Source organism: Phocoena sinus, chromosome 10 (genome assembly GCF_008692025.1).
Source record: "Phocoena sinus isolate mPhoSin1 chromosome 10, mPhoSin1.pri, whole genome shotgun sequence".
In the NCBI taxonomy this organism is placed as follows: Eukaryota; Metazoa; Chordata; class Mammalia; order Artiodactyla; family Phocoenidae; genus Phocoena; species Phocoena sinus.
This window is the reverse complement of record NC_045772.1, coordinates 96,397,252-96,422,846: the sequence shown is the minus strand read 5'-3', so window position 1 is coordinate 96,422,846 and position 25,595 is coordinate 96,397,252. Positions and strand designations below refer to the sequence as shown.

Sequence of the window (25,595 nt, the reverse complement as noted above, 5' to 3'; positions counted from 1 at the left end):
CATCCTCCCCGCCCCCAACTGCTGTCAGCTGTGACCTGAGCTGCCCAGGGAAAGACGTTTACCATCTGGAAGCAAAAGGTAGTGAGGATGGCAGTGATGGTGCGGCCCATCAGCCGGAGGATGAGGAACTGAAGCACAACGCATAGCAGGGAGTGGTAGAGCTGGATTCCTGGATGCGGAGGAGAGAGCAAAGTTTTACCTGTTTTTTTTTTCTGCATTCCCACCCTTCCTGAGACTTCTAAACACAAAGAGTATACATATAAAAAAACCTTTGGTATTAGGATTTTTCTTCTTTTTTAATAGCCTCATGTTTTGGAGGAAGGGAAGGAAATTAACTCTATAAACAGAAAGGACTGCTAGGGAGTTGCTGTATTTCTGAACTTCGGGCCTACGGGATGCTCCTGAGGGGACTGCTTGGGTCCGTCGGCCGGTTCCAGCCACAGCAGAGACAAACTGGTGCCTCTCTGTTGATGGTGTCTGGTAAGGGTACCCATTCTCAACATGCTTTTACCGGGGAGGAGAATGTATGTGAAGGGAGAAGTTAAGCTTGTGTCCCTGCCCATACAAACCCTCTGCTACCAGAGCATCACAACTTCCCTCTCCGTCAAATTCTCTCCAGGAAATTTTGTTCAGGTCTGTTCCTTCCAAGGTTCCCTGTAATCTCAGTTCACTCACCAAAGTTATAATATGCAATTGAGAGGCCTGTGAAGGTGTGGAAGAGGTGGATGAGGTAGCTGTCCTTGTAGAAAAGGTAATGCCGGTAAAACAAAGCCAAGGGGTAACCTGGAGGGGGAGAAGAACGGAAGAGGGTTACTCGTGCCTGGCGTCCTCCCAGGTTTGTTTTGGAAGTTGATCTGGCATGAAACTCAGCCCAGAGAGGAAAAAACATGCATTATATGGATGTCGACAAAGACAGCAACAGCATCCCCAATTATCAAAAGAAGTCTCTTTGTAAATACAAATTTAAAACTGAAGGTATTTTATATTGAGGCAATACAAACTGGGTCTGAAGACTAGGTTTCATTTTTGGCTTATTAAATATTGCTAGGTATTTTCTCTTGCATTTTCCTTAAATGATACAAGGGATTCAGGGTGCCCAGAAACACCATTTTACACCTTTATGACCTATAATAATTTCATCACTAGCAGAGTATTATCAGTCGGATTATTATTATTATTTTTTTGTTTTGTTTTGTTTTTTGTTTTTTTTTTGGCGGTACGCAGGCCTCTCCCTGTTGTGGCCTCTCCCGCTGTGGAGCACAGGCTCCTGACACGCAGGCTCAGCGGCCACGGCTCACGGGCCCAGCCACTCTGTGGCATGTGGGATCTTCCCGGATCGGGGCACGAACCCGTGTCCCCTGCATCGGCAGGTGGACTCTCAACCCCTGAGCCACCAGGGAAGCCCCAGTCGGATTATTTTTTCTTTCTTTTTTTTTTTTTTGGCCGCCCAGCATGTGGGATCTTAGTTCCCTGACCAGGGATCGAACCCACGCCCCCTGCAGTGGAAGCGTGGAGTCCTAACCACTGGACCACTGGGGAAGTCCCTCAGTCAGATTGTTAAGAGGATAAATATAAATTATTCCCGGCTACAAACTGGGGTTGCTGACGGCCTATACAGTCGCATAGCAGGTACAGGACACATGTAGATACTCCTTACATAATAGGCATCGACCAAGTTATAAATCCAACTAGGTATACTGGGAAAATGTCTTCTCAAGCCGTGATTTAGAGTATGGTCCCGGGGCTTGACTCAACTACAGGGGATCTCCTGATGGGCCATGAACTGATGACGCACGGCCAAGGGTTGCTTACTGAATTAAAAAGGGCCAACAACATTCGTTATTCCTAAACAAAAATTAGCATGTTCCCTGGTTTTACTACAGACCCACATTCAGTGTTCCATCAAGAAGTCTGGCTGATGTGCTTGGCAACCTTCCTACTGCAGTAGCGTGTGTGCGAAGAGTTGGGATCCCCACTGTTTTTTGGAAGGACACTTTACCCAGTCTATCATTGCATAATCAGTGTTCTGAGTTGGTCATGGTTTACAGCTGCTGCAATTCTTACTTTTTTTTTCTTTTTTTGGCCACATGGCTTGTGGGAATCTTAGTTCCCTGACCAGGGATCAAAACTGTGCCCTCGGCAGTGAAAGCCTGGAGTCCTAACCACTGGACCCCCTGGGAATTCCCCTTACTTTTCAATCATAAGTTGCAGTTAGTTTATCATTGGCGATATAGTTGTGAGTTTGGTTAACTCTGCAAGGCTTAGATAAGTGTCATACATAAAGTGCTCAATTATTTAAGTGAATGAGTAAATGGATAATCATGTTATATATTAGCTTATGTCCTTTTAGTCTTTTTTCCCATAACTTTTTTTTTTAAACTTATGATCACAACCTGTGTACTCATGTATCCTAGTTTTTTCACACAACAGTGTATCAACCATTTATCTTCTTGGTGCCAGGATTTGCTGGCGTTCTTTTTTTTTTTAATTTAATTTATTTTTTAATTTATTTTTGGCTGTGTTGGGTCTTCGTTGCCGTGCGCGGGCTTTCTCTAGTTGTGGCGAGCGGGGGCTACTCTTTGTTGCGGTGCGCGGGCTTCTCATTGCGGTGGCTTCTCTTGTTGCAGAGCACGGGCTCTAGGTGCGTGGGCTTCAGTAGTTGGGGCATGCGGGCTTCAGTAGTTGTGGCGCGCGGGCTCAGTAGTTGTGGCTCGTGGGCTTAGTTGCTCCGTGGCATGTAGGATCTTCCCGGACCAGGGCTTGAACCTGCATTCCCTGCATTGGCAGGCAGATTCTTAACCACTGCGCCACCAGGGAAACCCTAGTATGTCGTTATTTTTTTTTTTTTTTTTTTTTTTTTTGCGGTATGCGGGCCTCTCACTGTTGTGGCCTCTCCCATTGCGGAGCACAGGCTCCGGACGCGCAGGCTCAGCGGCCATGGCGCATGGGCCCAGCAGCTCCGCGGCATGTGGGATCTTCCCGGACCGGGACACGAACCAGCGTCCCCTGCATCGGCAGGCGGACTCTCGACCACTGCGCCACCAGGGAAGCCCTATGTCGTTATTTTTTATGGCTGAATAATATTCTTTTGTTTAGACAGACCATACTTCATTTACCCAATCATCAGTTGATGGACATCTGGGTTGTTTCCACTTTTGGGGTATTAAGAATAAGGCTGCTATGGACATTCCTGTACAACTTTTGGTGTGGTGTATGTTTTCAGTTCTCTCGGGTATATACTTACAAGTGGACCTCTTGGCTCTTTTATCCTCTGACTAGCCCTTCTTGGTCAGTGGTATAGACCAGTTTTCAAAATTTCCCATGTGTTGTGGACCAATACTTTTGTAAAATACAAAGTCATGGGCTTGGATGATGTGGCACTATGGAGTGGCTACAAAAGTTCCTAAATGTTTACTTTTCACTCATTGTGCTTGCTTTGAGCTTTGCCTTGGCCAAGGGTGGTGACGCAATTCAAGTAGATCGCGCCAACCTCTCTTTCTCTGTCTCTTTCACCCAAGGCTTTTCTCTGGCTTCTGAATACAGCTGACCTCCAGGAGTCAGCCCTGGTCCTCTGCTATTCATTTTTTTTTTTGCGGCACGTGGGCCTCTCACCGCCATGGCCTCTCTTGTTGCGGAGCACAGGCTCCGGACGCGCAGTTTCTGTGGCCATGGCTCACGGGCCCAGCCGCTCCGCGGCATGTGGGATCTTCCCGGACCGGGGCACGATCCCGCGTCCCCTGCATCGGCAGGCGGACTCTCAACCACTGCGCCACCAGGGAAGCCCTGCTATTCTTGCTATACTGTCCTCTGGAAACTCCATCCACTCTCATGTAACTTAATGTGATCTTTACGCCAAAGACAGGTCCACATCTTTAATCCTGACTTCTCAAGTTTCAGTTCCACATTTCCTACTTCATGGCTGGGCATTTTCAGTTTGATATCACATACCATCTCAAACTCTGTGTGACCACAACATGGACTTTCCCCCGAATCAGTCTTCTCTTGGCTTCTTTTGTTTGTTAATGGCGTTACCGTTCTCCAGGCCACACAACTACATTCAAAGGCTTGAAGTTGTCTTTGCCTCTTCCCTCTCCTTGGTTCCCTATACCTATAGCCACCAAATCCTGTTGATTCCTCCTTTCCAGTGTTTCTCGCCACCGTCACACCCCCTCCTTTCCTGTGCTACATCTGCAGTGAAGGCCCTCAAGCACTCCCCCTTCAACTCTTGCCGTGACCTCACCTCTGCCTGCAGCCTCATCCTCCAACAATCCTCCACCAGAGGGCTCTTCCTGTAACCCCTGCTCAGAAAACATCAACGACTCCAGCTGACTACTCAACACAGCACCAGTTCCCAAGCTGAAGATTCAAGGCCTATCTTCTAAACTACATTTCCAGTTAAAGCCTCTATCTCCCTGCTCCAGGTGACTGATATGCTAGTTTTTGCTCAAATATATCTTGTGTCTTTCATCTCTAGACCTTCGCTTGTGCCAGTGCCTTTGGGTGGGACACCTTCTCCAACCACTCCTCTACCCAGTAGAGTCCTACCCATTCTCGGAAACCCAGTTCAAGTGTCTCCTCCTTTAAGGCTACCGCAGACCATGATGAACTCATGGCCCTGTGCGTTATGGACTCATCCCTTAAATACATGGCACTTAGGGCGAAGACTCTCATTTGGCAAATCATTGTATACAACAAATTCCCATTCCTTACATTCTTGTTTTATCTTAAAATTAACATGTTCACAATCTCTTTTCCTAAAGTCCTCCTATACCTTTGGATCTCCCATAGCATAATATCCTGTGTACTTCAGTTTTTGATTGGTTGACCAACAGTAATTGACACTTAATAGCCATTTGATGTTGAGCGTCAGTTTCCTCATCTGTAAAATGGGGACAGTACCTGCCTCAATGAGTTGTTGTAAGGACTAAAGGAGATAATGCATATAAAGTAGTTAGCACAGCCTAAAATATTGTAAGTGGTCACAAAAATTACACACACACACACACACACACACACACATTCACATAAAGTTACAGGGAGTTTGTAAAGCAGGCCTTAACTGAGAAATTCTGGTGAAAGTGGGTATCAGGGCTTCTGAATCTAATCTCCATTCCATGTGACAAATGACTAAGGGATTTCCTTCCCATCTTCATTTCAGAAGAAGAGTCACAGCATATTTATTTTATAAGGATACTGATTATGGTTTGCCAAGAGCATTTTTTCTAAAACGCAACGTACTATTAAATTAAGGCGCTGTATGGTTAGAAGAACACGAACTCTGGAGTTGAGACAGATCTCAGTTTGAATCCTGGTTCTGCTACTTACTAGCTGCTCCCTCAGGCTGGTTGATGAGTTAATTTTTTTTGGTCCTCAGTTTCATCAGTAAAGTGAGTATCTAGGTTTGGGTTCATATATTAAGCCTGGTACATATTAGATACTCAATAACTGTGAGACTGCTTCAACCTCTGCTTTAACAGAGAAGTGCCCGGCGATCTCCTCCAGCCACATGGCTTTAAATACCATCTGTTTGCTGATGGCTCCCAAATTTGTTCTTCACACTCGTGTACAACGTGGACTGGGTGCACGCCTAACGGATATCTCAAATTTAACAGGTGTCAAACTGAACTGCTAACACATCTCTCTCACAAAGCCTGCTCCTCCCCTGGCTTCCTCATTTCAGCAAACGCCAACTCACTTTTCTGCTCACTCGAGGCTGAAGCTCTGCGACCTTCTCATCCTTCCTGAACCCCACCCTCCCCCTGCAACCAGTCTGTCAGCAAACTCTGTCTGTTCTACCTTCAAAGTGAACCCGGAATTTGACCACTTCTTCCCCTGGTCCAGGTCAATGCCATCTCTGGCCTGTACCATTTAAAAATTTTTCTATAGTATTTTATGAAATTTTTATTTATTTTTGGCTGCATTGGGTCTTTGTTGCTGCATGCGGGCTTTCTCTAGTTGCGGCGAGCGGGGGGCTACTCTTCATTGTGGTGCGTGGGCTTCTCCTTGCAGTGGCTTCTTTTGTTGCGGAGCACGGGCTCTAGGCACACGGGTTTCCGCAACTGTGGCACGTGGGCCCAGTAGTTGTGGCTCACGGGCTCTAGAGCGCAGGCTCAGTAGTTGTGGCGCACGGGCTTAGTTGCTCCGCGGCATGTGGGATCTTCCTGGACCAGGGCTCGAACCCGTGTCCCCTGCATTGGCAGACGGATTCTTAACCACTGTGCCACCAGGGAAGTCCCTCTGGCCTGTACTATTACAGTCGCCTCCTGACTAATCGCCCCATAGGCCTTCAGTCTCACTCAGCAAAAGCCGAAGTCCAACCAGAACCTACCAGACTGATCTGTTCATCACTACCCCACCTTTCTCTGACTCATCTCTTACTCTCGGCTGCCCTTCCTGGAATGCCAGCCAGGTGCAACCTTAGAGCCTTCGCATTAATAGGTTCCTTGCCTGGGATGCTCTTTCACAGATAAGCTCAAGTCCCTCCAGCCCTTCAGATTTTTACTAAAATGTCATCTTATCAGTGAGGCCTTCATAGTATCTAAAACTGCACACACTCATCCCACCCTCTATGCCACCAACACACACTTCCTGTTCTTCTTTCTTACTTCATTTTTCTATTTCCCCTCAACACTTATTACTCTTTCACATACAATGTATTCTACTTATTTATCAGTCTTTGAAGGCAAGGATTTTTGTCTCTTTTTTTCCCCTGCTGTACCACAAGTGCCTTGTGCAAAAAAGATCTTTTCCTGGTACAGAAACGGTCTTTTCCTGGTACAAAAAAGGTCTCAAAAATATTTGTTGAATGGAGGAAAGAATAAAAGAATGAATGAACAAATACTGTATTCTAGGCAGTCAATAAAATATTTATAGAGCATCCATTATGTGGTCAGCAATGCATTAGGCAAAAGGAGAATATGGTAGAGTGTAAGAGATGCTTTTAGACTCTTAAGGAGCTTTTTAGAGAGAAAAGAAAATCAAGCAACGATGTTCTATAAATGCTAATTGCATGGAATAGCCAATGTTGTAGAGGTTAGAGGAGAGGTCAATAATGAACACAGCAGTCAGGATGAAAAGAGAAGAAATAAGGAATGGGCAGGAGAATTATGTACTAAAGACACGGTGGTAGGAAACAGCATGGAACAGTCACTTCACAAGACCGGCTTGACCACAAGAAGGGACAGGAAGGTTTGGAAAACCAGGCAGAGTCTGAAATTGATCTAATAGGAAAAAAAATCAAGAGGAATGACTGGAACAGGGGTTATGATGGAAAGGGATAAATTAAAGGTGGCTAAGCCCCTACAATGGTCTTCAAACTTTTTATTTTTTTTTTGCGGTACGCGGGCCTCTCACTGTTGTGGCCTCTCCCGTTGCAGAGCACAGGCTCCGGACGCGCAGGCTCAGTGGCCATGGCTCACGGGCCCAGCCGCTCCGCGGCACGTGGGATCCTCCCGGACCAGGGCACGAACCCGTGTCCCCTGAATCGGCAGGCGGACTCTCAACCACTGTGCCACCAGGGAAGCCCCTTCAAACTTTTTCGATGGAATAGCCCCTGAAAGAATTCTGAAAAAATATAGATGCCTTCTCACATTTGTAAGTTGCCATCTAACGTTTATACGTTTTTTTTTGCTTTTAATTAATTTTTATTGGAGTACAGTTGCTTTACAATGTTGTGTTAGTTTCTACTGTACTGCAAAGTGAATCAGCAGTACATGTACACATACCCCCTCTTATTTGGATTTCCTTCCCATTTAGGTCACCACAGAGCATTGAGTAGAGTTCCCTGCGCTATGCAGTAAATTCTCATTAGTTGTCTATTTTATACATGGTCTCGATAGTGTATACGTGTCAATCCCAATCTCCCAATTCCTCCCACCCCCAACCTTCCCCCTTGGTATCTGTACGTTCGTTCTCTGCATCTGTGTCTGTAAGTTTAAACAACAGCAAATGATGTGTTTTTAAACATGTATATTGAAGGTGTGCTTTAAGTACACATGGAAAACGTCTGCCTTGTAATCTAAATGGCAAACCAATCAGCTTGATCACTTTCTGTCAAAAGAGGTCTAACCTCATTTTTTAATTCAAATAAACAAGTTAATACTTCTCCTCATGACAACCACCTTGTCTCTGAATTCTACTTCTAAGATGGAACAATAAGGCAGAAGGTTGTCATGAGTTTGTCTCCTGGATAAAATAAGGGGCTGCTCCTCTTTGCTTCACTTTCGTGGCTCCTGTGAAATGTTTCCCTGGGGCACCCCTTACCCCCGGGCCTTTCTCCTTTTTTTTTCTTTGCCACGCCGTGCGGCATGCAGAACTTCCCCGACCGGGGATCGAACCTGCATCCCCTGCAGTGGAAGCACAGAGTCTAAACCACTGGACCACTGGGCAAGTCTCCTTTCTAAAGGCTGGTGAAGAGTGACTGTAAGAGAACTTTCAGAGCAGACACTGTCTCAAGCACGTCAATTTTAGAAAAGAATACATATGGAAGCTTAGAATCTGAAAGTGGATTCCCTCATCCGTGCCCATGTATCCCCTGGAAAGTCTTCATGTACCCCTAGGGTACATGGACCACAATGGGAAGACCACTGGCCTCAAGGTTCCATGTCAGAAGGTGGTGCCACTGCCAGAGACACACAGATCAGAGGAGACAGCTGGCTCTGCTGGCAACAACTGAAGCCAGATAAAACTCTCACAGGGAGAGGCCGCAAAGGGAGGGCTGGGTCCTGGAAAATGCCTGTACTGAAGGGAGCCAAGCAAAAGAAACGGAGATAAAACAGAGAACAAGAGGTAAATGAGGACAGTACCCATGTGAGAAAGGAAGATGACTTCTGCGGTAGGAAAGGAGTTTAAAAACATCGAATGTGCCGGAAGTCTAAGGAGCGTGAGGAAGACGTTCACAATGAGGTCGTTAGTCACCGTGAAACAGAGCAGCACGAGGGACACCGGGGCTGGGACCTGGGGGCCAGCTAAGAAGCGGGGGCTGGACCAAGAGGAAATGCAGGCTGGATGTGGAAGCGAGGCAGTAGGCAGTAAAAGACTCTGGCCAGAGAGCGTGGCCACTGAGTGAAGGGAAGCATTTCTAAGACAGAGATGTTCTATCCATATGTGGTTTTTTTTGTTGGGGAGGGATGTCTCTGGATTCTTTCTGTTTGTGTATGCTTGGGAGATGGCATGCTGCTTTGTTTTTTTTTTTTAAATAAATTTATTTATTTGTTTTTGGCTGCATTGGGTCTTCGTTGCTGTGCGCGGGCTTTCTCTAGTTGTGGTGAGCGGGGGCTGCTCTTCGTTGTGGTGTGCAGGCTTCTCAATGCGGTGGCTTCTCTCGTTGTGGAGCACGGGCTCTAGGCGCACGGGCTGCAGTAGTTGTGGCATGCGGGCTCAGTAATTGTGGCTCGCGGGCTCTAGAGCGCAGGCTCAGTAGTTGTGGCGCACGGGCTTAGTTGCTCCGCGGCATGTGGGATCTTCCCGGACCAGGGCTCGAACCCGTGTCCCCTACATTGGCAGGCAGATTCTTAACCACTGCGCCACCGGGGACATTCCCATATGTATTTTATGGAAGAAGACAAGCAGTATAGTGGGCGAGGACAGTATCTGTGGGAGAGCAACAAGCGTTTACCGCAGAAAGAGGGAAGAAGCCCTGGCCCTTCCCCTGAGACTGGAGGGTGAGGCAAGGAGACTGGCAGAGAAACCTGGGAGGCGGGTGAGCAAGTTCAGGAAAAGAACCTTCCTCTCCTCAGTGAGATGGGTGGTGAGGGCTGTCCCTCGGGAAGAACGGCCGTGTAGGAGGAGCTGGATGAGACAGAGGGCTGCAGGGACCCCAGCCCACGCCCAGGGAATCAGTCAACTCGACTGATTCTCTTTGGAAAGGTTATCGAAAACAGGAGTGGGCAATTCCTCAGCTGTGGAACACGCTTCTTTCTTCAGAAGCTGGGACTGCGTAGGAGCGTGGCAGAGAGCTCCCAAGTTCTGATTTAGAACATCGCCGCCAATGTCCGTGTCTCATTGTCTAAACGTAAGCAACTGATAGGAGCTGGGAGACAGGTGTGGCATGCCCACTTTCCTAGAAGTTCTGCAGGAAAAATTCTCAAGTAATTTAACTGGTAAAACAAATCCATTATACAAAATGGAATGCCAAGTTGTCCTGTATTTTAAAGATACAACACGAGCCTTCAATGACACTTCTGTCTTTCAACAGCTGCTTTAGGCTGAGTCCCTGAGCCCCGGAGAGGATACCTTTGTTTAGTTTTCCACCCTGGCCTTCAGGGAGCTGTCCGCGGGAAAACTGAAGAAGCTCTGCTTGAAATCCAAGCTTTTCTCCTTCTCTCCAGACTCAGGGGAAGATGTCCCTCCCTTCTCTTTAAACACCCTCTCTTTAAACTCCCCTCCTTCCCTTTGGTCCCAATCCTCTGAATTCTATCTACCCCAACCACTCTTAGGTGGGAACTTCGTCTGTGATCTTTCTTGCCAGCTTCCTCAGTCTTTTCTTCCCAATAATAACAAGTATTATCATCAATGCTGGCAACTAACCTTTATCAAGGGCTTACCATGTGTCATGTATTGAGTTTTACACGAAATGTAGGCACATTACCCCAGTGAGTCCTCACAACGATATGAGGTAAGTAATCATTTATGGTCTGCATTTTACGAATACAGTGACCTCAAACACATCAAAGCAGTTATCTAACCTGTACTGACTGCTCGTGACTGATGAAGCCGGATCCACGCATGACTCGGTCGCTCCGCACATTCCCTCCGCCCCCTTCCAAAGGCACAGCCCCACCCCTCTAGCCCCCCCGCTCCTTGGCCCTGTGCTGCTCCTTCCAGCTACTGCCCTTTTGCAGTCAACCTCCCAGAGTTGTGGTCTAGCTCATCGCCTCTGTTTCCTGTCTACCCATTTCTTCCTTGGCCTGCAGGAACATGGTAACATACCCCCAGCCCAGGGCCACTTGCCCTCGCCTCCTGTGAGAAGATCTGGTTCAGAGTGTCAATGGGCTCCTTAGAGTGAAGTGACGAAAAGTCATCTCAAACTCAAAATTCATGCTTATGGTCAGAGATAAAGGGATGGGGGACAGAGGATCTCAAAAGAAGGCTATGTCTGCCCATCACTGCTCTTAGGGCTTGTTTACTGACACGGTTATGGTGACTCTGGAATTTCTGGTTAAAGGAGGTGGTTGGAAAAACCTGTTTCAGCCTTGCGTCATCTGGATGTTGGAAGTTTCCTAGACTATGTAATGTTCCCGTAGATAATGGGCATTTTGCTTTGGGCAACTGGAAAGCCACTTTCAGGATCAAATTTCAGTTCAATTTTCCCAAGAATCACAGACTAGAATATAAAACAGGACTGCTTTTGAATATGGCTTATTTGTAGATTATTTTTACCAAATATTTTCACATGATACTTTTATCATTCTTATTTCTACTGTGAAGATCTGCCACTCAAATTTCTTTTCTTTTCTTTCACCAAAGTGGAAATTCCTTGTGCTGAAGAACTATACGGAGAAAAGGAAGACAAGTAGAAATAGGAAAGAGAGTGAGGCCCTGCGTGACACTGTCTCTTCTCGGGGACAGGTAACTGATGAAGGCACTGAATGCTTCCAGCTGGGTTACTGATCACTCTGCCAGCCGGAAGAACACGGGGAGGTTATGGACACTGAGGTGGGGATGAAGCTCGCCTTTGAAAGCTGTTCACGATGGCCCTGTTTCTCTTCTGCAGATTAGGTGCCAACACACCTTCCCCACTCTGACAGTCTGTATGGCTCGGGCTGAATCATATGCTGAATGGTGATTCATAAGATCCAGATTCTTCGAACCCACGAAACCTTAGGAATCACTGACTCCAAACCCTTCATTAGATAAGAAATTAAGGCCCAAAGGGGATAACTGGCACGCCTCAGGTTAACAGAGCAGAGCTACAATTAGAACCCACATCACTTGATTTCCATGTTGAAACTTTTGCCGCATGCCTTGACACCTGGCAGTGGCCTGCGAGTGCATCTCTAACAACCAGCTGTGTGCTTTTAAAGCTACAGCTGTATTATTCTCTGATTCTCTGTTCACCGACGCATACAGGCCCATGTTTACGTCTGCTTATCTTCCTATCTAAAACGATTCAAAAACTTCATTTCAGTGCTAAATTTAGGTGCTCTTCCCTACTTTCTTTCTTCATCAATTCTTGGGGACTCCCTGTCCCTACCCTCGTACTGTGCAGCTCATTTCTTTTTTTTTTTTTCTTTTTTTTTTTTGCGGCATGCGGGCCTCCCACTGCTGCGGCCCCTCCCACTGCGGAGCACAGGCTCTGGATGCGCAGGCTCAGCGGCCATGGCCCACGGGCCCAGCTGCGCTGTGGCCTGTGGGATCTTCCCGGATCGGGGCACGAACCCATGTCCCCTGCATTGGCAAGCGGACCCCCAACCACTGCGCCACCAGAGAAGCCCTGGTTTCTTTTTTTTCCTCCAATTTTTTGGCCATGCCACGTGGCTTGCAGAATCTTAGTTCCCCGACCAGGGATCGAACCCAGGCCCACAGTGGTGCAGGTGCCAGGTCCTAACCCCTGGACCACCAGGGAATTCCCTGTGCAGTTCATTTCTGAAAGTGACCTCCAGCTGAGTATCTCAAACGTTTTGACAACTGTAGTACAGGATTCAGGGAAACTGGGAGAAATGATCAAAATGTCCTGGGAATAAATGAAGAACAGAGGGGACATTTTAAGGGTAAACTAGTAAACAGCTGTTACTTGTGAGAAAGAAAGGAAAAGTGTTCTTATGAAGATTAAGAAATACTAGTTTTTTTAGTCACTTGGCCCAAATAAACAACCTAAACCTGAACTGCCCCGAAGTCCCACCAAAAGTCAGTCTTTAATTGCTTCACTCAGACCACGTGCTCTTGGTAGTTAATAAGCAAGGATTTCTTAAGCTTAGTGTCAATGACACACATGCCGGCGGGCTGGTGGAACCTGCTGCCAAAGCTGAAAAGTTATAATACTACAACAGACCAGCCCTGAAGCCGCCAATCCCCTCTGTGTGACCCTATGGGGAGCAGACACTCACAGGCGCTCACTGGCTTCTGAGCCCAGGAAAAGTCAGTCGCCCGGCAGTGGCCAGCCCTCAGGAGTATCTCAAGCCTGATCAGATGGCAAAAGGGATGCTCGGAACACCGTCCTCATCTGTGAACATCTGGATTACAGTCTTTTCTGTACTACTACAGATTGTTCAGATGGTCACGTAGTTATTTTGTTATGACAAAAATTTATAGACTGAAAGAATGTTAAGGCTGTGGACCAGCAGTTCTTGCCTTTAGTGGAACGGGGACAACAGATGTTGACTGACTTTGACGCACTTTAAGACACCGAAATGCCTTTTCTAGCAAAGATAAATGGCACTCCTGTTGCTTATATTCAGTGCCTTTTATCACATTTTAATTCTTTGCAAGTTAGCGAACCACATGGTGGCAACTTCTAGCCAGATTATCTGATTCTAGCTAGAATATCTCCGGACTCAGGAATCAGAGTAAACTGGTTTAGAAATTCGGCTCTGCCACTTGGGCGAATCACTTAGATTCTTTGTACCTTAATTGCTTCATCTCTGAAATAGGGATGTAAAGAAAAGAATGTTGCCCTCCCCATTCCAGTTCTACAGGGACCAAGCCATCAGGCACTGCAGTCACCCACCGACAATGCACCCAGAGGGGAATTCAGGATGGAGAAAAACTGAAGGATTCTGGGCTTTGGATACGGGCCCTGGATAGTTAAGATGTATATCTAAGGAATAGTTTCAATCAGCCCAGATTCTTGCATCTTCCCATACAGAGAAAAGCACTAAAATCATTAATTTGAGATGTCTGTTCTTTGTGATTAGCAGTAATCTTTTGATGCTCGACTACATGTTTTTTCCCAGCAAAAAATTCCTATATATCCTGGCTCCTCCCTTGCCTCTTCGGGGCAGTTCCTCAGAGCTATCTGAGAGACTGTTTCCAGGGCTATAGTCCTCAGTAAGGTCCCCGAATAAAACTTAACTTGCGGGCCTCCCTGGTGGCGCAGTGGTTGAGAGTCCGCCTGGCCATGCAGGGAACACGGGTTCGTGCCCTGGTCCGGGAAGATCCCACATGCCGCGGAGCGGCTGGGCCCGTGAGCCATGGCCGCTGGGCCTGCGCGTCCGGAGCCTGTGCTCCGCGGCGGGAGAGGCCGCAGCATTGAGAGGCCCGCGTAACGCAAAAAAAAAAAAAAAAAAAAAAAAAAAAAACGTAACTTGCAATTTTTAGGTTGTGCGTTTTTCTTTCAGCTGACAGGGAAAATATTAGCCATCTTGCAGGCTGGTGTGCAGATTAAAAGAGAAAATATCTGTAAAAGCATTATACATGTACTTCCTTGAGGCCACTTAAAAGATATTTATGGGGCTTCCCTGGTGGCACAGTGGTTGAGAGTCCGCCTGGCCATGCAGGGAACACGGGTTCGTGCCCTGGTCCAGGAAGATCCCACATGCCGCGGAGCGGCTGGGCCCGTGAGCCATGGCCGCTGAGCCTGCGCGTCCGGAGCCTGTGCTCCGCAACAGGAGAGGCCACAACAGTGAGAGGCACGCGTACCGCAAAAAAAAAAAAAAAAAAAGGATTTCTAGTAGCCCTTATGGGTCAATATTTTTAACCAGGGCCCTGTATGCTGTCCTCCAACTGTATCAGTCTGTTCTACCTTTGTCTGAGGTATAAGCCATAGGAGCCTTAAAGGGCACCGTTCCAGTTGGCCTCCGCTTGCTGGCTTGCAAACAGAAGTTTTATATTTATGGACAGTAATCCAGAGTGGTGTCCATCTGAGTTTAGAATTGCTATCACAGCAGAAACTGGAAACCTCAAGAGCTATAAGCCATTTAGCACGTCTACATGGAAGCCACTTCTCATTAGAGCACATACAAATATACAGTGACCAGAACTTAGCCTCCTGGGCTCTCATATCCTCCTCAGATGTGCAAACAACATATGCACACCAGTCCTCTATTTTTTGTTTACAGTGACTTCTTAATTGCCTGCAAAATTACTATCTCATCACTTATAATTTCATTTAGCAGGTATGACTATGTATACTTTTTTTTAAACATCTGTATTGGAGTATAATTGTTTTACAATGTTGTGTTAGTTTCTGCTGTATAACAAGGTGAATCAGCTATACGTATACATATATCCCCATATCCCCTCCCTCTTGCGTCTCCCTCCCACCCTCCCTATCCCACCCCTCTAGGTGGTCACAAAGCACCGAGCTGATCTCCCTGTGCCATGCGGCTGCTTCCCACTAGCTATCTATTTTATATTTGGTAGTGTATATATGTCAGTGTCACTCTCTCACTTCATCCCAGCTTACCCTTCCCTCTCCCCGTGTCCTCAAGTCCGTTCTTTACATCGTGTCTTTATTCATGTCTGACTATGTATACTTTTCTTATCAAAATGCCGTAGCAACATGATAGCTACTTGATACTGAAAAGTATCTTTAATTGACAAAGCTTTTTAATTTAAACTTAGCCTATGGTTAGCGTGAGGCATTTAAACCACCTACTTGACTTCACGTGAATCAAGAACAAAACCTGAATCTGACCATTTCTGGCCTGACCCTCTACCCGCTTTCTGGCCAACTGTCTCTATAATTTGAACGCAATGACACTTCCATCAGACGCCTCTATTACTAACAATTATAGTACACATGGTTTTCAGACAGAATCCTTCATTCAGGGTGTCCAGAGTTTCATGAATCTCACTTATCTTCAAAGCCACTGCTTGAATAGGGAGGAACTTAGATTTCAAAAGCAGTCCATTTTAAACCAAAAGGAAATTCTTATCCAGAAATTACTTATCCTTATTTTTAGTGTCTTACTCGCCCCCCGCTTCCCCTTCTTGTTTTGAAAATAGAGGTAAATAAAGATGCATGCAACATCTTTTGGGCTACACAAGTCTTAGGCTTTAAGGTCTCTAGGAAGCTATTATTGCTTCATCAAGAGAACTCCAAGTGGGCCCTAAATCTCCTTACCCTTGACTTCAGCAACTGCTGGGAAAATGTCAACACACACACCCCTACCTTAAAAACTCTCTACTTGGGCTTCCCTGGCAGCGCAGTGGTTGAGAGTCTGCTTGCCGATGCAGGGGACACGGGTTCGTGCCCCGGTCCGGGAGGATCCCACATGCCGCGGAGCGGCTGGGCCCGTGAGCCATGGTCGCTGAGCCTGCGCGTCCGGAGCCTGTGCTCCCCAACGGGAGAGGCCCCAACAGTGAGAGGCCCGCGTACCGCAAAAACAAAAAAACCAAAAAAAACAACTCTCTGCTTGAGAAGGACAGTTCGCTTAGAACATCTTTCCCCGGCAGCTGCAATGAGGGCACCTAATTTTTGTTAAAGCTCCAAGTCACAACAGACGGTGTGGGTAATGATGATAGTTCTGATAATAAAGATGATAATGATATAATAACGTCGTTGTTATAATGACATTAATCATATGATTCAAGAATGATCATAAGATTTGGAGAATAACAAGAGATGTTAGCAAACGGGGAAAACTAAGCCGTAAAGAACCTGAGAGCATTTTGTTTATTCCAAAGATCATAGGATACAATGACATTTCAAAAAGTTTAAGGTACTATCAGGACATCAAGTATTACAAAACGGATACTTGAAGCCACACACTAAACCCTTGATCCTCAAACGTCAGGGGAACCGGTATAACCTGGAGGGCTTGTGAAACCACAGACCACTGGGCCCCGTCCTCAGTTCCTCATTCAGTTGGTTGGGGGTGGACCTGAGAATCTGCATGTCTAACGAGTTCCTAGGACAGCTGATGCTGCTGGCCCCAAGACCACACTTGGAGTGCCCTGGGAAAGGAAGGAGATGAAGATCTATTGAGGGAAGGGAGAGAACGGTTACTTAGAGATACCCTGGGTCAGGCTTGCTCAGGTGTTTATACGGCTCATCTCGTTTCGTCCTCAGAGCTTCCCAAGGAGCAACGCTTCTCACGCTTTGCCAGAGCAGAATGAGAGTGAATACACACATGCGAAGGATACGCTAAGGCAGTTCTCTAGAAATAAAAAAGCTCTTTGATGACTATATTGTCTTTTAAAATGCAGGTGAATTTTGTATTCTGTTTCAAAATATTGCTGCTTGTTATGAATTAAACATCATTAAAGAATTATTTATCAGATACACTGCTTAACTCTTAACCTCAAGTTCTTTAGTAAAATTGGCCTTTGGGAACATGAGGAAAAGGATGGCTGAAGTTTAGTAATTGGTCGATGGTGAAAGAGCTAGTAGTACATGTTTAATCTTTTTTTTTTTTCTTTTTGGCTGTGTCGCGCAGCATGCGGGATCCCAGTTCCCTGACCGGGAATCAAACCCGTGCCCCCTGCAGGGCAGGCACGGAGTCTTAAGCACTGGGCTGCCAGGGAAGTCCCAGTACGTATTTAATCTTAATTAGTTTTAGAGACGTGCACGTAGGCCCGCAGGTCTCTGAAGATGATGTGCGTCCTGCCAGCTTACTCAACCTACTCGGCCACCTGCACCTCCCACACACCTGAACACTCCACCAGGCTCTTCCCTGCTCCTCCTTTATGGAGCCTCTGTTGTTCTGGCCAAACTGGATTACTTGCTGTTCCTCAAAATTTTCTCACTTTTCCTGCTCTCCACATACATGCTCATTATTCTTTGCCGCTGGAAAGCTCCCTTTTTATTTCCACCTGACTAGAATCTTCCACACCTTTTAAGGTCCAGCTGAAATGCCATTTCCTTTTTGAAGACCAAATCCCATTTTGGTCGGACGGAACTGGACGGAACTCCTTCAGTGAGTTCCCATGGCTGCCCGGACAGATTTAATGTCAGTGGGCATGTAATTGCTTTTGTTAAATTCTTCTGTGTGTATCTCATGGGCCCTGATTTACGCACGCCTCTGCAAAGAAACGGTTCTGTTTGACATTCAAGTTATACTGGCATTCAAACATGAAGTTTCGTGCAATGTAAGATATTGGAGTGTAGATAAAAAGTAGTTGGAAAGAGGGAAGGGCTATGGGGACATATATATATGTATAACTGATTCACTTTGTTATAAAGCAGAAACTAACACACCATTGTAAAGCAATTATACTCCAATAAAGATGTGAAAAAAAAAAAGAAAATGAGTAAAATTCTAATTAATTGCTTTAAAGTCATGAATGTGTCAAACTGGTTTGTTGGAGCATTTATTTTCAAAAAAAAAAGTAGTTGGAAAAATATATTTAAAAGAAATCCCCAACAGGAAGCTTTAGGTTATGATGAAATTTGTGGCTATGAATTAGAATAAAGTCTAAAATGTAGAATGTACCTAGCCTTTTAGGATATCAGAAGAGGCTTTGAAAGTCATTTAGGACAACTCCCTTATTTCACAATCATAGAATTTTTGGAAACTGCTTTGTACTATGGTCTGAAGTCCCATTTGTTTAGTTAATGCAGTGCAATTTCCATCTTGCTTACCTTCGGTTTTCTTCATATTGCTACCCGAAGAAAGCTTTTTGCCCTGAATGATGATTTAGTTCTGAAGGGCCAGACCTGACTTTGGTCCAAAGGGAGCTTAACTGCAGGACCTCCTTTGATTTTAAAGGTTGCTAACCGTAGTGGTGCTAATTCGGAACCTCCGAGGAATGAGTCCTTACCCCCAAGTGCCATTGGTGAGCCCACCAGCCAAGCCACAGCGGCCAAGCTTGGGGAGGAAGCTTGCGCTGGGCGGGGTGGCCATCCGCTTCATTTGGCCGGCGCCAGCTTTGGCCTCAGAGAGGTATCTCACGTGCTGCTGACATCTTGGCTCAGTCACGTAGAATGAGAACAGTGAAGGACGCCAAGGGCCTTTGCCTTTCCCACCTCTGCGTGCTCTTCCCAATCCCAAGGTGGTGGAGCAGGGATTTTAGAGGTGGGCAGAAACAGGTGTGACCTTAGGAAAGCTATTCAACCTTTGGAGGTCCCAGTTCCCTATCTACCCAAAGGAGATGATAAGAGGACTGTAAGTGTCTTAGCGGTAATTGGCAAGCTTAGGTGGGGTATCGTTGAGCACTTTATAAATGCCAGCCACTGTCATTACCAGCAAAGGGCAGCAACGTCAACACACTCTACATTCTCTTCTGTGTCAGCTTCAGTCCCTCCCTGACTCAATTATGATATCACTATTGACTCCTAAAACTATATCTTTATTTATTTGTTTATTTATTTATTTTTGGCTGCATTGGGTCTTTGTTGCTGCCTGCGGGCTTTCTCTAGTTGTGGCGAGTGGGGGCTACGTTGCGGTGCATGGGCTTCTCATTGTGGTGGCTTCTCTTGTTGTGGAGCACGGGCTCCAGGCGTGTGGGCTTCAGTAGTTGTGGCACGTGGGCTTCAGTAGTTGTGGCTCGCAGGCTCAGCAGTTGTGGCTTGAGGGCTCTAGAGCGCAGGCTCAGTAGTTGTGGCACACGGGCTTAGCTGCTCCACAGCATGTGGGATCTTCCCGGACCAGGGCTCGAACCCATGTCCGCTGCATTGGCAGGCGGATTCTTAACCACTGTGCCACAGGGAAGTCCCTAAAACTACATCTTTAGTCCAACTTTTTTCCTGAACTGAACACTAGGCTTCACAATACAACCTGGAGGTGCCCTTGGAACCTAAAGCAAGTCCAAAACTAGATCATTCCCTGGCACTGAGCACCATCTCCTCTTGACCTCTCATTTGTGAAAGACACTGTCACCTTTCTAGCTATGCTGGCAGAAGGACTCAGTTTGTTTTTTTTTTCCAACTACTTCTTTATCCTCCATGTAATCAGTTGCCAAGTCATTCATTCACACATTCACTCATTCAACAATTATTTATTGGGCCTTTTCCATAAGCTAGGTACTGTATTAAACTCTGGGTACACAGTGACGAACAAAACTTACATGATTTCTGCCCTCATCTGCAAATATATAATTACACATTGGCATATATACTTAGAAAGAGATTTCAGTCAGTAGGAGAAAGTACAGCAGGGGACTTAATTTAAAATGAGAGGCAGGAAAGAACTCTTGGAGGAAGTGAATATTTGAACTGAGGCCTGAAAGACGAAAAGGCTCTGTCAGGTAGGTAATGAGTGCAGCGCGTTGCTGGCAATGGGATCAGCAGGTACAAAGAAAGGCTCGAGGTTGGAAAGGACCTGATGCATTTTCTGAGGAACTGGGGGAAGGCCATGTGGCTACAAGGCTGTGAACTTGCTTGAGTCAAGGCTGGAGCAGGAGATTCCCAGGGGTGTATGGGAGCCCCTGAAGGGGTCTGAGTAGGAGAGGCGCAGGGTCAGACCACCCTGGCTGCTCTCAGAGAACAGACTGGGTGGGCAGGAAGAAATCAGAGACCCATCTGGGGGCTGCTCAGGTGGTTCTGGTGACAGATGGTCAGTGGCCGTGGTGATGGAGGAAAGTGGTGTATCTGACACACAATTTGGAGGTGGTGTGGATAGGACTTGGTGATGGGGGTGAGGGGAGAGAGAGAAAGGGAGGTGGCAAGGCCGCTTCTTAGGCTTCTGGCTCGAGCAGCTGTGTAGATGAAAGTGGCCACGGAACCTACCTTCCAAAAGAGGCTCTACCGCTGTATCAGCTCCCAGTACAGTGCCAGCCACATCGCTCCCCTTTCAGGTATCTGGGAAGGCTCCCTATCACCTGCCTAAGCACACACTCCTTGCCTTGGCTTTCAAGGCTCCACGACCCACGTTTCCAGTCTTATTTCCCACCACTTCTCTCCCTAGGTTCTGCTTCGGTCCAGCTGGACCACTTCCTGTTCCCTGAATGTGTAACCACACATCCCTGCCTCGGTGCCCCTGGCTCACCCTATTCCTCCGTCTCACCATCTCCGTCTGCCGAAACCTTATTCAACGACTTTCAAGGTTCATTAAAGGGCCAGTGTTTAAATCTCACAAAGCTCTGTAACTCTCTGATGGCACTTAGACTCCTGCCTGTTACTGTGGTTATGACAGTACTTATCTTGTGCCCATTCCCTGCCCCCAACAGACCGTATGTCATACCTTCGGGTGCCCGGCCCTATTACTCATTCTGCACCACTGCCCTTGCCCTCACAAGGGTCAAGTACAGGGCTTCACCCACAGTAGGTACATTTTATTGAATTCGTTTGGGACAATTCATGTTATTAATTATGCTAAGGAACACTGAGACCCAAGTTTTTGAGGCCGAGATGTTTTCCAGTAGCATCTGGCAGCACCAGAGCTCACAGCGGAATTTATCTTCCACCAAAACTCCTGGCAAATCATGTGCGACACAAACCATGCCTCCCACAACAGTCCTGTGTCTGCTCAAAATACTCCAGTGCAGCAGTGCTCGTAAGCTTACCCTTTCCTCGAAGTACGGAATATTAAAAGTCACAGCCTCGGGGCTTCCCTGGTGGCGCAGTGGTTGGAAGTCCGCCTGCCGATGCAGGGGACACGGGTTCGTGCCCCGGTCTGGGAGGATCCCACATGCCGTGGAGCGGCTGGGCCCGTGAGCCATGGCCGCTGAGCCTGCACGTCCGGAGCCTGTGCTCCGCAAACGGGAGAGGCCACAACAGTGAGAGGCCCGCGTACCGCAAAAAAAAAAAAAAAAAAAGTCACAGCCTCTAACTCAGGATTTTTCAAATTGCTTGTTGTCACCCATTAATGCGTCATGAAATCAATTTAGCAGGTCATCAACAATACTAAAACATAAAATAGAAAATAGCCAAACACACTGCCTATACTCAGGATGAGTAATGTTTCCTGAAACTTTTGCTTCCAATGCAAGCATTCACCTATGTGTATAATGGTCATGATGTAAAACATATTTCTTATCATGGGTCTCAGTTAAAAAGGTTTAAAGGCTGGGTGGCCCACCTCAAGATCGGCACACAGAACTCAAGTAGGGAGAGTAAGATGTTAAGGAAAAAGTAATGAGACTACCTAATTAAAATAGTAATGAGGGGGTAATCATATGATTCAGTAACGATGATATTTGGAGAATAACAAGAGATGTTAGCAAATGGGGAAAACTAAGCCATAAAGAATCTGAGAGCATTTTGTTTATTCCAAAGATCATAGGATACAATGATGTTTCAAAAAGTTTAGGTATTGGGACTTCCCTGGTGGCGCAGTGGTTAAGAATCTGCCTGCCAACGCAGGGGACATGGGTTCGAGCCCTGGTCCGGGAAGATCCCACATGCCGCGGAGCAACTAAGCCCGTGTGCCACAACTACTCAGCCTGCGCTCCAGAGCCCGCCAGCCACAACGACTGGGCCCGTGTGCTGCAACTACTGAAGCCTGAGCGCCTAGAGCCCGTGCTCCGCATCAAGAGAAGCCACCGCAAGGAGAAGCCTGAATACTGCAACAAAGAGTAGCCCCCGCTCGCCGCAACTAGAGAAAGACTGGGCGCAGCAATGAAGACCCAATGCAGCCATAAATAAAAAAAAAATAATAAATAAATAAAATAAAGTTCCCTTTAAAAAAGTCGAGTACAATTTAAAAAAAAGTAATGAGACTATCCCTTTAAAATGTGAATGTCTGATATCAATATATAATACCTAACCCTTCCCTCGGGGTACCTGCATTTAGGTGCTTTTAACCCACATTAATCTCATTAGTAGAAAGTGAAGAAAGTGAGTCAGAAATCATTTCGGACTACAGGCCTTCTTGGTACCTCAAGCAAGGATTTCCTCCAGTATCCCAGCTCCCCAAGAGAGCTGGTTCAGGAACTCCATTGCTGAAATGCTACTGGTTTCTAGGTTACAATACACAGAAGTGATAATACCTTTGTAAGAGAAACATATTTACAACCAGAATGCACTCTTTCTTCCACACACTTGTCAACAAGCTTATCAGTTTATGTTTCTATGTATTTATTTAACATAAACCTAGAAAATACAGTCCTATACATCCACGTGCAAGACCTATGCCTGATCTGAGGTAACGTGAACCCCAAGTTGATCTAAATGTGAGATATACTGTGAGGTACTGAAGGCAATAGCGCATGTGGGATAGGAAGGGGGGATGTGGGAAATGGTACAATGGACAAGGGGGCTCAGGAGTGTGGTAGATGTATTATGCCAAGTGTTTATTACTTTGATGCTTGGTGGTAATGAGAGGATGAGGTTAGAGGGGTGGGATACGGAGAAAACAATTTTCTAGACAGCTGTATGCACCATGATAGTATATAGTAGTCCACCAGGAGTGTACAGGCTGTATTTGATTATGTCAGCACTAAAAGGACAGATTCCAAGTCCTAATTCCAGCCCCAGCTCCATTTAACAGGTTGCCCCTTATAATTTGTTGTTTCTTGTGTTACATTCTCAATTTATAGTTGAGACATCAGCAGTGAGCTTCCTAAGGAATGAAATGTAAACACTCTTAATTGCCAATTAGAATACCAACAAATAACTGGGCCAGAGACAAGGATGAAGAAGTAGGAAGTTCAAAGTTGGTATGGTGCAGAGAACCTTAGATTGAGGTACTGATAAATTTGGGTTAGATCTGGGTGACGTGACATGAAGCAAGTCACACAACCAAACGTTCTGTCCGCCTCTAAAATTTTACAGTTCTACAAGGGAGGGAAAAGGTGACCTTCATCTGGAAGAAAGGAAGATTATATTGGTTTGGTGTGTAATAGGCAAGTGACAATGACATTACCCAAGGTTGTTTAAATATGAATTAATGCCTCTCCCATTATCTAGATCGGGTTAGGTGATATATGTGAGTGTCTCTACTGACTACTGGATAACTTCCAAATTTCTTTCCCAGCATTTAAGGCTTTCCACATCTGCCCAAGTTATCTCAAATTTCTTGTGGTTCAGACCCACTCTTGCCCCCCAGTCTTGTGTGCTTAGTTCTTCCCCACCCCTACTCTCCTAGCTAATGTCCCATAACCTTCCTATAGCCTTCCAGCTACTCAAATATTTATGTATCAGCTCTTCACCTTTGAATTCCTACAAGACTTTACAGCAGTCCTATCAGATAGGCATTATCGTCCTCATTTCATAAATAAGAAAACTGAGGCTCAGAGAGGTTAAGTGGTTTGCCCAGGGTCCCACAGTTTGTAAGCAGCAGCAGGGCTGGGTCTGATTTGTTTTCCAAGTCCACACACTTTTTTTTTTCTCTCATTGTGCCATGCTGCTTCCGTGTATTAAAAAACCACGGAGAAAGGATGCAGTAAAAAAGCCTATAAATCAGTTATAATACAGTTTGTTGTGACATAAATGCAGATACAAAACATCCTTTGAACCACGTGTGCAATAAACGCTTGGGGTAGCATGGGTAGTTTTTAAGAAGTTGCCACTCTTGTTTCCCAAGCCCAGTATTAAAGCAATATTCCAGGGTAAATGACAGGTGTATGGCTGAGGAAAAGAAAAAGCAATATGGTATAAGAGGAAAATATTAGAAGCGGGACAAAAAGATGAAGGTGTAATACAAGCTGGGAATGCACAAGAGACACTCAGAATATGCAAGTATGGAGTATGGGGCTGAGGGGGCCCATAGGACTAAAATATCTAAGTTAGGGGGCCTATAACTGCCAATAAGAAGAGCACGTGTGTGACGGTTGATATTAATAACAGCAGTACACATGGACAGAGAGGAGAACTCCAGAGAGAGACAAATAAGGACGGGTCGCCGGGACACAGGGTAGAGCATGGCAGGATGAGAGGGTGGTGGCGCCTAATGAGGGGCCAGAAGGGTACAGCAAGGGTCGAAGGGAAAGGTGAAGAGGTTCAGAGGGCACGGCGCCCCCAGACTCGGGACTAGACTCGTCTTCCTCTCCACAGCTGGTTGGTGTGTTCTAGGATTCACATCTGCACCCTCCAAAGCCCTCCCGGTGGCTCCGGGAAGAGGGGGCGGTCACTTCTCCGTTCCTTGGGGACTCCGCGAGGGGTCCTTACCTAGGAAGATGGAGATGATGAGCCGCAGCGCCTGTTCTGACGCGCCCAGGGACGTCGCCAACTTGTTAAGGCTCAGGTTCTGGAAACCGCACCGCAGCACCGTCGCCAGCTCCGCCGCCGCTCCCACGTCCCCCTCGGCTGCGGACGCCATCTTAACTCCGGGCGCCCCCCGGAGACCCCTCAGCTCCGCGCGCCCCAAATGTGGGCACAACGCTGGAGCTTCACCCCCAATTCCGGCCCGGAGCCCGCCCACGGCGTGCGCATTGGCTGCAGGACCGCCCAGCGGCTCCGGGATCAGCCGATCATTGGTCGGCCCGGGCAGGGGGCGGGGCCTCACGCCGCAAGGTAGGCAGGGGGCGGGGTCGAACGTTTGTAAGGCAAAGGTGACTCGGGCCGAGAATGAACGCGGAGCCGGCAGGGGGCGGGGCTCGGAATCGGGAACTAGACCCTTGATTGGAAAAGTCAGAAGCCGGCGGCGCGGCGACCGTACAACTCAGTTCTAACAGCTCGGGGGAGGAGTCGGGGCGGGCGAGAGTCCGGCCGGCTCGAGCGCTGCCTCCCCATTGGCTGAGACGGAGCAGGCGAGAGTCAGGGCGGGGGGGCCGTCACCCGACCGCGAGGTTACTCTCGGTCGCCGGCGCGCCGGGGTTACTGGGGCATGTAACGGGAGGGCGGGAATTCCTGCCGCGGGCTCGCGAGCGCCCCCTAACGGCGCCTCGGCCGTTCT

General features: G+C 47.0%; 1 protein-coding gene across 1 annotated transcript in view; it reads right to left on the bottom strand.

The window, feature by feature from the left end:
- Positions 1-25,114, bottom strand: part of LPCAT3 (lysophosphatidylcholine acyltransferase 3) — a 30,632-nt gene extending 5,518 nt beyond the window's left edge. The window contains exons 1-3 of the mRNA XM_032644518.1: positions 24,869-25,114; positions 676-783; positions 63-169 (exon numbers count right to left, since the gene is read on the bottom strand). Coding sequence (XP_032500409.1) covers positions 63-169; positions 676-783; positions 24,869-25,019 — 366 coding nt within the window. The 5' untranslated portion in view covers positions 25,020-25,114. The remainder of the gene's footprint in view (positions 1-62; positions 170-675; positions 784-24,868) is intronic.
- Positions 25,115-25,595: the final 481 nt, after the last annotated feature.